Genomic DNA, 13,961 nt, shown 5'->3' on the forward strand with positions numbered 1-13,961 from the left:
GTTATTAGCCAACTTACATGACTAATAACACCTTGAGTTAATAATACACTTGAGTGTGTTCATTAAGATGCATTTGACAAATATAGAACTCAGGAACTAAGAGCAAGTAGAATTTTGATCACTTTAGGGCAGTAAAAGACTTAATTGAAAAGTGGAAATAATAGGAGGAATGAAGTTGGTAATAAGCAATAAGGATTATTTAACAAATTTCCTTGCCATAAAATATTTAACAACGTAAGCACTTAACTTGCTATTGCCTCTATCATGAATTTATTACACAAGCATATCTAATGCATTTTAGTGTTCACATATATCTTTTCAAGTTACTGCTGATGACAGCAAGTTCCAGCTAATTACAAAAAGAAACTTATTTTCATCTACTGTAAACAAGCAGCTGTTAAGATAGTTGCTTCATTTGTAAAGCATTATGTCACCTAGACCTCCTCTCAATTCCAACACTTATAAATTTAGTTTATCTAAATAGTCCTTTCTTTTTCAAAATCCTGCAAACAATATCATGGTATGTGTACACACTCCCTGTCACTTGCCATTAGTGATTTTTTTTTAACTTATTTAAGATTTAGGATTACAACTACACATAGAAAGGTTTGTCTGAATACAGACCAGCAATTATACAGTTTTGTGCTTATTTCTTCTAAATTTTCTTCTCATGAGTCGCAGTGAATTTTGCAGAATGTGTTATAATGACAGTCTTGTACCAAAAGACTACAGTGCCCTGAATTCTGGCAGAAAAGGATTTCTCTGCTCTAAATTATACCTACTCTTGATTACAAAAATGGAAGAGCAGTTCTTGAAAATGCTGCTACACAGGAAAAGGAAAAATACCGTAAGCAATACATTTCAAATCCCACAACTGAAGAAACACGGAAAAAGAAATTTGATTAAGGTAAAATCCACATTCTGAATGCTTAATCCACATTCAGAACGAATCAAATCTTCCCACAGTACTTGATTTTTACAACAAACCACAGGTTTGTGTAAATCAACAGATCAGGAGATTTGATGTGGAGCAGACAGGAAATAACTGTTGTGTCACAGGCAATATTTAGAGGGTTCTTTGTTCAGTGTCATTTTTATGCTCCTTTCAGATCGTGGCTGGTTCTGTCGAAGCCTCCTGGAAGGCAAGGGGAGACTGAACCCACTGCTGCAGAAGCAGAGCACAGCCTTAGGCACAGCAAGTTCAAAAAACAGCATGTGTGGTAACACCAGATGTGGGGAGTGAACAGAGCTGTATACAAACATTTTGTTTGTTTCTGCTGTTTTATCTATTACTATGAATTATCTCCTTAAAAAACTAGTATTCTAGTCAATATTCTAGTCTTTACTTGTCAGACTTCTTGAGGATCTCTGTCAGTTAAAGTTCAGGCAGGTCTATTTCAAAGCTTTCTCTGATTCAGTGTCCCATCAGCATCCCCAACCTTTTCTCTGTACCATCCAAAGGCCATTTCCTACTACATAGCTGAAAGATTGGGTCTCGGTCTATCAGACTAACGTGCAAAAATACATTTTTCTTGCTTCCTTTTCCAGCCAGAAAGCCTTCCACAAAGCTTTAAAAGGATAAAATCTCTTCCTCTAGTTCTTAAACAGCTTTCTCAGGAAGAGTAAAGTATTCAAAACAACAAAGAACTACTTCCTTGTTGGAATTCATGCCTTAACAACCCCTGTGTAATAGATTCAGAATGCCTTTTTTTTTTTTTAAATGTTTACCTTACTTGCTTTATTTTTTTTTACTGGGACTTCACTTGTAATTCCCTCCCACTTCAGTGCAGACAGTTCAGCAATACTGATACTAAACAGCCAAGGCAATTTAAAGATACACCTGTACCTATATTTATCTTTCCATATAAAATAGTTATAGTGCTCAAAACAATACAAAAGGAAGATTTTGATTTATCTTGTTGTTATCTAAGGGAAAGGGCAGCTTTTATGGGTACCAATGAAAACTAACTCAGGAACAGACATCTAATTTCTACACCAAACTAAAGGATTAAAGTTCTTCCGTTTGCTGACAAAAACTAATGGATTCAGTGCATAAAAATAGTAATTACCAATTTTTTTTTTCAACCAGACGAAATGCTGTTAGGCTGACACTGGCAACAGTAAAATCTGAGCAGCAGTTAAATTAGGATTTATAGAAGTCTTGTGTGCATACATAGAATATTGGTAATTTACATCAACATGTATGTCAAACACTAAACATTTGCTATCTTTCCTTGAAGTCTGTTATTTCATACAGCAGTATTTAGTCATGGACAACACTTCATTTATGGGATAAATCCAAAATAATAGCTATGATTTCACAGAATTGAAGAGTTTGCAGTACCTCAGAATCACAAAACCAGTTCAGTACATGCTTGTTGAAAACCATTACTCCCTCCTCAATATAGAAAGCGACAAATCTTATGACAGTACCTCCCATCCTTCCACATGAGACTGCCATTCTTCCAAAAACTCTAATTTTTCCATTTGTCTCTTGGCCTCGTTTATGTTGGAACAGACAGCTTTCATGGCCTGGAGGGCTTCCATTAGTGCCGCGTAGTCGCTGTGCTTCCTTGGAGTCCGCTTCAGTAACTCCTATTTAAACATTTTTAAAAAAGAAAAAAAGAAGCCGGTCTTTGATCTCTAAATGTGCATTACAAGAGGCTTAAATTGACTAGCATACAAAATCAAAAAGTAGCCAGACTTTTCTTTTACTAGGTGGAAAAGTAATAAACCCTCCAGCATTGTGTCCTACTAGGGTGCTAAAACTCAATAATAAATTACAAACAATAAAAATACTCACTACTTAGCAAAAAATTTGCATTTCAGACATTTTGTCTTCCCAACAATGTTTCTTCACGTTGACCTTTGGGTTTTGTTTGCTTTGGGTTTGGGGGATTTTTTTATATATTCCACAGGATGGAACTTTTCAACAGCAAGGATAACAACTCTGTTTAATAATGTTAGCATACTGACGTCAAAATTAACACCTGCCTTTCCTGCAACTCTGGGCAAAACCCATGTTCCTTTAGCTCCACATCATTGTTTAATCTACTGCGGTACACCAGAGCACCGAACAATAGCTTCGGTGACTCACTGATTTCAGATGGTTACTGGTAATGGCAGCCATGCTAAAAAACAAAAGTGGAGTTGCCAGTATTCATTTGAGATTTCCCATCTCAAACTACCAACCACCCATTTACAGCTGGACCGACTGTGGACAGCATTTGGTGCACACCCTGACTGAGGCGTGGGTACATTCCTCCCAGAGCCCTAACCCTGCTGGCACCACATCCTGTATTTAAATTTATCATTAATGCATTTATTTCAATGTGTCCCTGAAGTAATTCATTAGTCATTTTCCCTTGCTTTGTCCATAGATACTTCATTCAAAAAGCAGAACACAAAAATAATTTTAGAATAGGCCGAGGGAACTGCAAACCCACAGGTATCTAGGATGACAAACCTCATGGCAATTATTATACTGTTTAACTTGTTTTAAAAACCTTTCACTTGATCATTATTAGTTTTAGGTTTTTATGTTAGCTGAGTGAGATGCATATGCCTCATAACTGGCAATGTTTCAGATCTGAACTCACATAGGCATTGTGAAAAATTCTGTCCAATAATCAGGTTTCAAATAGCTTCTAGAGCAGAATCTCCCCTGGCTTTTCTCTCACAGTTAGAAACAATAAACAATATCAAACCTTATTTTGTTAAGAATAAATTAATTTTAAATATTTACTTTTCTGATGATTATATTATTTTATTTCCTAACACGCAAAAAATTTCAGTTACTCAGAGGTTTGAATATCTAATGTTTCCCAGCACATTTAATATTTTTCATTAAGTTTTAAGTTGTAACAGTAAGAGCAGAATAAACAAATGTGTACAGAACCACCTGCAGCATCTTACTCTACAGTTTTTCTTACTAATCTTTTTCATAAATATTTTCCATTTACAGTTTGGTGATGGTAAATTAGAATCATCAAAGCATGTCACTAACAAACTCAGCTATCCCAAGCATTGTAAGCAAGCACATGGTCAAATCCAGCTGAAATCAGTCTCATTAAACTCTCTTAAAAGGCCACTTCCATTCATCAATGGAGAGGCAACCTTAAGACAGATACAGAAGGGAGCTAATCATCTTGACCCAGCCAAACTCCTCAGTCCTTTTAATACTGATGTCAGAAGACTTGCCACTGGCTTTAATGAGAGCAAGTCTGGGTCCAATAACTAATAAAGAGATTATTCACAGGGCAGAGAGATTGTTCCTGTGGTTCTGAAATACACTTAGCAACCGGTTTTACATAGAAGCGGATAGTCCTAGATAAAAATCTTGTAAGTACCTTCAAAAGAAGGGGATACTTGCATATTCTCTGTATCGGCGTCACTAGATATCCCTCCAATGGTACATCCGTGTTCTTGCGTCCTCCAAGGAGCATGCAATTCTAGAGTTTCAACAGTTTCAGAATTTAGCAAAAAATCCCAAGAAAATTATCAGAAATAACAACAAGAGCACACAGCAACACTGGCTAAGCCACAGGTCCCTTCCAACTCAGTAGATGCTATGGTTCTACAGTCTACACACAAATTATATACGTATATCTTAGATGTAGATGCTATATGTACATATATGTGATAACCAGGGGTTGCAAGAGCATTAAAAGAAGAGGCTTGAACACGTGCATAGGCAGGTAAACTGACTATCATCATACGTGACAAAGAAGCTGCAATGGTGTTACGCAGGTATCTTTGTCAGACAGTCTGATTAAGCGTGGCCTTTTCTTAAAGTTTTAAAATACAGTAAATAAAATGCTAAAAGCATGCTTTCACACATCAATGATCAAAACTAAAATTAATTCAGGGTGACTACTACAGGTGCTCTTGTTTTCGGAATGTGTCTTCGTGACAGTTAAGCAGCATCAAGGATTCTTCAGAAAGTTTGAATATGGCCATCCTAATAGCTCACACGCAGAGCCTTCTGTTTACATGCATGCTTCTATATTTAAACATGATACGCAATGAATAAAATATCCTTAAGTCATGGACTAAAGAACATGCGAGTTTTCATAATGACATTCAACTATGGAAACAGAGAATACGTGAGATACTGGGTGGAAGCATCCATGAAAAAGCAGCTGAGACAGAAAAACAAGTAAGGGCTATTTGAGATAACAAAGTATGCAAGGGACATCGCAGCAAATATTTGAAATTCCAGGAATTAAAGTGTAAGTACATAAAGACCTAAAGCAATGCTGGAAATAATTTTACAGAGAGATCAGAAGGAACTGATGCAATGGTAGGAGATAATCTACAGCTTCAAAGAGCAAGATGCCTAAACTGAGAACACTAAACAGAAGTAGTTGAACCCAGCCAGATGGTATGCTGACGCAGGCCACAAATCTAGGTGGAGACACATTGTTGATGGAACAGAGACTACACAACTGGGTGGCCACTCAGCGCATAATTCATGATGCACATGCCTCATGAGCAGGGGGATCTCTACACCCATTCTTAGGTCTCTGCTTTGTACTCATGGTTAACCAGCTTCTGTGTGATCCTAAAGGATTCTTTACCCTAAAGGATCTCGCTTAATCTGCCCACAAAAAAAGCTTTACTGATAAAAACCAAGCAAAACAATGGCAATGCAGACTACATGTTTATATAATGACCTTCTCTATACTTAAAGGATCAAAAGTTTGTTTTCAGCTCCCGATTATTTACAGATAATCACATCCCTAATGACCTGAACTGTCTGGCTAGAAGTCTTCAACTGTACTTTCAAATCAAACAGACAGACCTCCTGGTCTCTAGGTTAGGCTGCTGCCACGTATTCTACAGACATGTCCTGCATCTATGAGGAACCCACAGAAAATGTGGAAGTTGAGTTCCTGCACCCAGGGGTACATGACGCAAACACATCATGAACTGACACTGCAAATCTGGCTTCCTTTCCTCACAAAACTAGCTCTCTGCAATCATTCACTGGAATATTTCGCTTTTTTGTCTCTGTAGTCAGCATTCACCCTTTCTTATAGAGTCCGGACATGCTGCTCCCAATACAAGAATCACGTGTGCAGCTCCTCAAGCCTGGGGCAAGGTGAGGGATACTATGTTGAACACTGAGGAAAAATAGGACAACTCTGAAACTGTTCTTAACTATGAATGGAACACTGCCAAAATAAGACATTCTTAGCAAAAAGGAAGATGGAGCATCATGTCACCCAGTACCTCCTACTGCTCTTTAACTTGGCTGTAAGAAAATGCAGCTAGGACGGGAGTCAGACCCAGTATCTGTCAAAAATTTAGTGAGCTGCAATAGGACAGCTTCCCCAAGAACTCCATAAACAGAAGTAGTGAAAGCCTACTGTGTGCTAAAAATAATTATTAAAATTAAATAAAATTTCTAATATTGTCAGCATTGGCATCATGTGGTTTTTTAAACCATATCCATAATACTTTGCTGATAGTGTCATTTACTCTCTAGTCCTAGAATGCAATAATCAGATCTGATCATGCTGAAATTTGAAATCCTACCTGAGGGCATTTAAGCTACAACATAGTAGGCCCCACATTTCAGAGTTATAACAGGACACCATGAAGGAAAACACAAAAATCATTCCATACTGATGTGAACTAATGTGAACTATTAGGAAACTCGGTATTTACATGGAAACCAGTTTTGCTGTGGGAAAATCATGAGGACTGTCATACTTAACATTTTAAACCCCCTCCTTATTTGTCTTGTAAATTGTAACTGTGCAGCTGTTTCTTTTGACCTCAGATTAAATCAGCATCTAAGATCAGGATGGCTACTCTATCACCCATAACGAAACATTTTTCTTTTTGGCACAGACATGGCTACAGAACCAGAACATGGACCTTCTCTTCAGAAGTTCTGATGAGTCCTTCAGCTTCCCTTCTCTAAATTCTTTCGCTGCCCCTCCTCATATACCTTACCCTATCCTTTTTTTTTTTCTAGAGGCACAGCTGGATTTACACTCTTGTCTCTTGGCCAGCAAGTTCAAGGCACGCTGCCCAATGCTGTATCATTATGCAGGGATCCAAGTGCAGCATTGAAAATACGATGTACGCAACCCCTTCCTCTGGACACACCACCCCCAGCTGAAACTGCCTGCTAACCACTTGCAGGTTTGCTTGTAGTTGTTGCATGGTGGAGATAACAGTGCTAACAATTCATTGCCTGGTCAAAAAATATGAAGTTAGAGCACCAATTGAAAGTTTATTTACCAAAAGAAATGTCCGCACTGTTCTTATTTTGTTAAGGTCAAGCAGAACTTTCTGTGCCTTCTCATGGTTACTGCAGTATTCATCATAGATACGGAATTTCTCCTTCTGCAGAAACAAAGAAATATATTGTTCTTCACTTGCCATTTTGAAATTTTCTAAAATGTCTAATTAATAAAACACAGAATGGACACTTTTCAAAGCTGAATAACTAATATAGTCTTCATTTTGGAAGACTTCCTCCCACGTTTATTAAGGTCCAGTCTCAAATTACAATTATGAACAGTCTGGAAGCATCACTTGGGAATTTCAAACATAAAATCATATAATACCAGTTTGGAAGGGAGCTCAAGGATCATCTGGTCCAACCTTTATTGGCAAAAGCACGGTCTAGACAAGATGGCCCAGCAACATGTACTGCCAAATCTTCAGTGTCCAATGTTGGGGCATCCAATGCTTCCCTAGGGAGATTATTCCAATGGCTCTTTGTTCTCATCATGAAAAATGTTCCTCCTGTGTCCAATAGGAACCTCCCCAGGAGTAACTTTTACCCACTGCCCCTTAAATTTTCCACGTAACTCTTTGTAAAAAGGGAGTCTCCATCTTCTTTGTAGCCACCCCTTAGATACTGGAAGATAGTGATAAGGTCTCCCCCTAAGCTTCATATTCTCAGGGCTAAGCAACCCCAGTTCTCTCAGCCTTTCCTCATATGGAAGGCTTCCCAGTCCTTTGATCAAAACACAGAATTTAAAAAAAAAAACCCAAACAGGAAGAAAATGCAAAATGAGTGGCTTATTTGCAGACATCATAGCTTATTTTGTCTGCAACCACTTGTTTGCAAATATGATCTAGAATTCTGCAGTCAAAAACTGATGTTACTCAACTTCTGTAAAATGTTTCCAGGAGCCATTAATAATTTTCTTCTCCCACAATGAATAAACAAAGACTTAACAAACAAATGGGATTTTAACCAATAACACCTAGACTTTTTGTTAGGCCAACAACTGAAAGCAAAGTAACTTGTCCTGATTTTGCAGAGCACTCTGTAATACCGTCATCCTTGTTTTGCTCCAACAAGAAAACTAATACAACTTGAAAACAATTACTACAGGACATACAAACATACTTATGGAGGTTCTGAAAAGTAAAATATCTTCACAGACCATAACTAGGGAGATATGTTAGCCAGCATATACAGTTCTTTGTTAAATATTCAAAATTTTGCTTAGCATCAAAGAGGAATAAAGTTTCATACAGCCCTGCTCTGTGTACGTCCATTTTATGTATAGGCACCAGCCTCACCCATGCTGCAGGCTCCGTTTTTAGCTTGGCGAATAAAAAAATGATGAAACAACAGAAGCTGGCCCATCTGATAAGTTCTTTATTCATTCCCCTCCCTTCTCTTCTATTTTTTTTTTTAGTGTAATAAAGAGATGACCTCAAACTATATAATCAAGGCATATTTTGTCCTCATGACAGGAACTAATAAAGACAATTAATAAGGGAAAAAGGTAAAATAAGGCTGCAATAAAAAGATAGCATACGTAATGAAGAAAGCAGGTTCCAACTTCATGCTGCGCATTAGGCTCTGGCTGTAAGCACTCCTCCACCAGGGACAGGAAGTTTTTGTGAACCACAAGAATATCTTCAATATTTGAAAACAACATCTGCAAAAAAAATAAAACATACATAAATAAAACATCAGACACAAAACAGAAGAAATATGCAATTAGGAAACTGACCTTAACTGTCTCTTCCGTGACATTTTTATCCACTTTGGCTGTAGCATGTTGGATCATTCGGTGAAGGAAAGCCTGCATGACACAAGACAAATTTAAGGGACAAGTTATTTCAGGAAGCTACAAACAACTTTTGGCATTTTATGCTTAGAATTTGTTTCCCAAATTTCTTATGCTTTGGATACAGAGTCACATCAGAGTATTATTTGGAATCCAAAACAAGTATTTTATTTATAAAGCATTTAGTAGTCCTGTTATCCTAACATGACATAAATCCCTCACTACAGTGTTAAAGAGTTAAACAGTGAAATATTAATGAAGCTGAGAAACAGAAAATTCTCCGAAGTACAACTTTCACCCTGCACTCATATTACAATCAAGCAAGAGCAAAGTGAGTCATTTTCAAACTCTTGCTCTAGCACTGCACAAACTCACTACATGGCAAGCTGCAATAAGACCCTACTTTCTAAATAAAAGCTTGTTGGGAGATACTATTATGAAACGTGACTTTTACCATAGAAACCGCAAGTGAGATTTCTGACGTATTAATAATCAAACCTATTGTAAATTGGCTTAAACAACAGTCAGCTGCACCTGGCTTTGCTTAATGAAAATGTTCATTCTTCCCTCCCTAAGAACCTCATCCTTGGGGATCAAATGAGAAGTTAGTAATGCCACTAATGAAATACCGAAAGAGTAAGTTTTATATTTCACATTCGAGAACTGGAAACAAGAAGAAAAGTCATTCCAAAAAGCAATACATCACATTTCAGGTACAAAGGACATAATTAATTTTTATTAATTCATTCCATTACAAAGACTTGGATATGTTCTGAAAATATCTACAGAATGTAGACTGAAATCTTACACTGATAATTCTTCACACAGCCACGCATATTCTTTAGTTATTAAAAACTGGCACCACAAGTGCACAAATGTCATGTCTTTCATAACCATTTAGCTCCAAGTCACTGTGCATTGTACACTGTACACAAACTCATCTAAATTCTACTGTGGTGCAAATTCCATAAAAGAGGCAATAAATAACCCCTGTGTGGAAAGATAGCAGTCACAGCATTCCCCCCCCCTTTTTTTTTTCTCTCTCTGCTAGGATTTAAACATTTTCATTCCCAAGCAGTGATCCTTTCTCTGCTGAAGACTACTATGGAGCTGGCATTACATATTTTTTATTACCAAAGAAACAAATCTAGTTATCCAGGACATAAACAGAATTAAGTCTGGAATATTGCCAGCATATTTACAGTGAAGTAGATTTTCTACTTCTTTAAACCCTCCTTTTTCCTGACTATTTATGCTTTTTTTCTAATGTTTTATTGATGGCAAAAAAAAGCCATTAATTCATCTGCAGCAGTTAACTGTTGGTGGACAACAGCCCTTTAATAGCCTTCCTTGCTGCAAACATCCATGGGGTTATGGCAAATCTACTGTGCACATTGCCTGAAGAACACACAACCAACCCCACACTGAGTGAAAGCCTGTTTAATTATATGACTAAATTAATTTCTGAAAGTTTTCGCTAAACCAGCCAACAGTATTAAATACACTTTAGAATTGGGGGCGGAGGGGAATCACAAAAACTACCTCTGAAACTCATGTCTATTTTTACTATCTGTAATCTCTCTGTTCACATTATTTCCCTGTAGACCAAACATACTGCTCATCTGCTCTCATGTTATCCCAGAAGATCTTCGTTTCCTGTAACTGTGAAGGAAGGTGAACATTCAGCTGGCTGAAGGCAAAACAGAAAACGATATGGGAGCTGAGGCATTAGTTATACTCAAGTGATTCAAGACACTAACCAAAAGCCATGAGGTCAAGAAGAGTATACATCAGCTGCAATAAACAGAGTCCTCATTTGTTCAGGCGGCGCTATTCCAGACCCTGCATCTGCAGAGGTTATCAGAAACTCAATCCAGGAAAATCCAACCTCTCACAGAACCCAGACATAAGTTGCTAATGAAGGTAGGGAGGCCTAGGATGACTTTGGCTCCTTCCAGCAACTTGGCACAGGCCTGTATGTTAGTTTGCTGTACTCATAGTGCAGAGGTAGTATAGTGACAATACCAGGTTTTCCCAAAGACTTTACACCTGTTGTGCCCTTCGATGCAGACTGCTTCCTGAAAGACTTGTAACAAACACTATGCCCTACAAAGCAATGGATGTGACCATTTGAATCTTGCAAAGCGCCTACCTGAGAGCACCATGAAAACACACATATCTCCAAGTAGTTGGAATAGAAAAGCAGTGAAAGAGAATTTGGGAGAGTGCAGGTAGGGATAAAGCTGTCTAGCTTGGTCACCTACCACATCAAGACCCATCCTTGGGGTCTTCAGCTGCTGTGCAGTGAGCAATGCAAAACAATGGTGAAACTGCTGGCTTCTCCCCATATTTTCCTGATGCCAAATGCCCTCAACAACTTCCTCTGTGGACCGCAGGGACACTGCTCACTCCATACACACAACCCCTCTGCTTTGGGACTTTGCTGGGGACATCAGACAGCCGTCATCAGGCAGGAGGATAGAGAAGTAATTGTTTTTGCAGTGTAAATAACCTTAATCCAGCACCCTGACTAAGGAAAGATAAACATTTCTGAACTTCTATGACACACAGTAGGTCTGAGGCAGAGATGTCTATTTAAAAGACTCCAGAACTATTTGAACATCAACTGAGGACAATGAAGGAAAGTTCTTCAAAAATTGTTAAAAAAAGAAAAAACAGGTCATCTGTAGACACAGCTTTAGGAGGACTACAACATACATAGAAATAACAAGACCTTAAAAGGAAAGTATACAAGGATGCCCAGAAACTACTCAGGAGTTGACAGCTGCTGAGCTAACACAAAAGTTTATGGAAGCTTCTGAAGACAAAACTACATAAACTAGTGTGAACCACAGAAAAAACACACCTATAAAAAATGAAAGAAATGTGAAATGGACATGTCAGTCAATTTATGTTCACTAAAGAAGCAAACACACAAAAAAAGTCAGAATGTCCTCTGAAATAGCACTGAGTTGTTTCTAAAAATTCCACCCTAACTTCAAGTCTGCTGCTCAAAAGTCCAGACTCATTACTGAGCACCACATTACCCAAAGAAGCAAAGAATTACAAGTTGCACAGGCACACCTAAATAGCCCCTGCTACTGGGCTGTGCACACTCCCCCCCCCCCCCCAAAAAAAAACAACAAACCAAACAACAACAACAAAAAAAAATCCACAAACCACACAAAACCCAACCAACCAAAGCAAAAAATCAGCTCAAACTTAATGCAATTTCATTTATCACGCACACATGTCAGTAAATCATGACTCATCTTTGTTTCCTGTTGTATACTGCACGTCTTGCTGAGGTTACTTCAGGATTTATCTACATCAGTGTAGATGATTCTTAGCCCAACATCACGCACAGGGAGTTACACAGATCTCTATGCACTCCAGGATTCCAGACCATCGTCACCTAGATGGTGATCGTCAACTTTCCCAAAGCTTCTTAAGTGAATTCCAGAGTTTCCCTTAACTTACCTTCAATCCCTATTTTGCTCAAGTAATGGGAAAGCCATATGGTTTAAACATAACATCATCTTCCAAATTTTTATCTCACGCTACCAGCATTTTAGCTACACTGCTATGGTACAGGGATTGCAACACTGCAAACGGAGATCCCCTGCCCCAGCACTGCCTGCCAGCCAGACTCTTGCAGATGTCCTAAATTTAGAACCAAAAAGAGATCTCTCTGAAACACTTGAGGAGCAAGTGCCTCCACAATGTTTGAAATTCAAATTATAAACCTCAACTTCTTCAAGCACTTTGTTAGCACAAAATGGCATCTAAATGACCAATGTAAAGCTGTTTTGGAGAATCAAAAATCACAGACTGATTTGGGTTTGAAGGGACCTCAAAGATCACCTCATTCCAACCAAATTTGTCAAACTTCTAAACTTGCAGACCAAAACATGGGGTACCTACTGAGCTTTTTGGAACGGGGTGCAGCTATGTGTAAAATATGTAAGATAACAGTTTAGGGTAAAGTTCCCTAACTCCACTCGGGTCCTACTGGGAACATAAAAACTGTTTCTGGCTGGGATTCAGGGTGTTTGGGCCACACTGATAAGGAGGAGGATAATTCACCTCTACCTTAGAGAAACGTGGCAATGAATTACACAGAACATTTGGAAAAGATTCCATACTAATCAATGAAGACAACTAAATCCTTCTTTTTTTCATGGTTGTGTACTTATTACCTGTAGAATATTTTGACATACTTTCTGTACCAGTCCCTGTCCTAAGTCTTCTACCCTTTGGCTCACACTGCTGTAGCACACCATAGGAAACACCAGGGCTTAAAATTCAAACACAAAGACTGAAAATCCAAAAAGAATTATAAAAGAAATCTGTTCATCATGCCGAATAAACGCTAACATGTTTGCCTGCCTGTTGATCTGCTGCCATTTTGGGAGGCAGTGTGCCTCACAGAGAACGCACACTGAGTTCCTGTTATGGGGCTTTTACTTCAGGTCTTACCAAAATAAAAGTGGCGTTGTCGGGTTGTTTGGTGAGGGCTGGGGTGGGGTTTTTTTCTCCATAGTTGCTCTGTGTTGTTGAAAGAAAAAAAAAAAAAAAAGAAAAAGAAAAACACCACCACTACAGATAACACAAGAAGCTGCCAACAGCACAAATGACTTCTCTGACATCTGGAATGAAACCAGAGAAGACAAAAGAAGTCTGCCTGCAGAAGATTCCCAGGGCACAAAGAGTTTTTCCCTTCTCGACAGATAAGAAGTGAAGTTCTGAAATTATGTCAGAGCACCTGGATCGCAAAATATATGTAAATATTTTTCTGAAAGCAGTCATCCTCTATTTGTCAGCATAGAAAGAAATATTTTTTCTCATTTAAAAAAACGAATTTATTTATTTCCCCCCTCAGACTTATTTCAACATTGTTTCTAGTCTTAA

The 13,961-nt window shown here is 38.2% G+C and overlaps 1 protein-coding gene across 1 annotated transcript in view; it reads right to left on the reverse strand.

The window, feature by feature from the left end:
• PREX2 (phosphatidylinositol-3,4,5-trisphosphate dependent Rac exchange factor 2) overlaps window positions 1-13,961 on the reverse strand; it is a gene marked incomplete at both ends in the record, with an annotated part of 182,558 nt that overhangs the window by 122,525 nt on the left and 46,072 nt on the right. Inside the window, 5 exons of the mRNA XM_084260599.1 lie at window positions 2,434-2,595; window positions 4,350-4,451; window positions 7,255-7,359; window positions 8,796-8,918; window positions 8,994-9,065. Coding sequence (XP_084116725.1) covers window positions 2,434-2,595; window positions 4,350-4,451; window positions 7,255-7,359; window positions 8,796-8,918; window positions 8,994-9,065 — 564 coding nt within the window. The remainder of the gene's footprint in view (window positions 1-2,433; window positions 2,596-4,349; window positions 4,452-7,254; window positions 7,360-8,795; window positions 8,919-8,993; window positions 9,066-13,961) is intronic.

This window comes from Gallinula chloropus (assembly GCF_964237585.1).
Source record: "Gallinula chloropus genome assembly, chromosome: 2".
Classification (NCBI taxonomy): Eukaryota; Metazoa; Chordata; class Aves; order Gruiformes; family Rallidae; genus Gallinula; species Gallinula chloropus.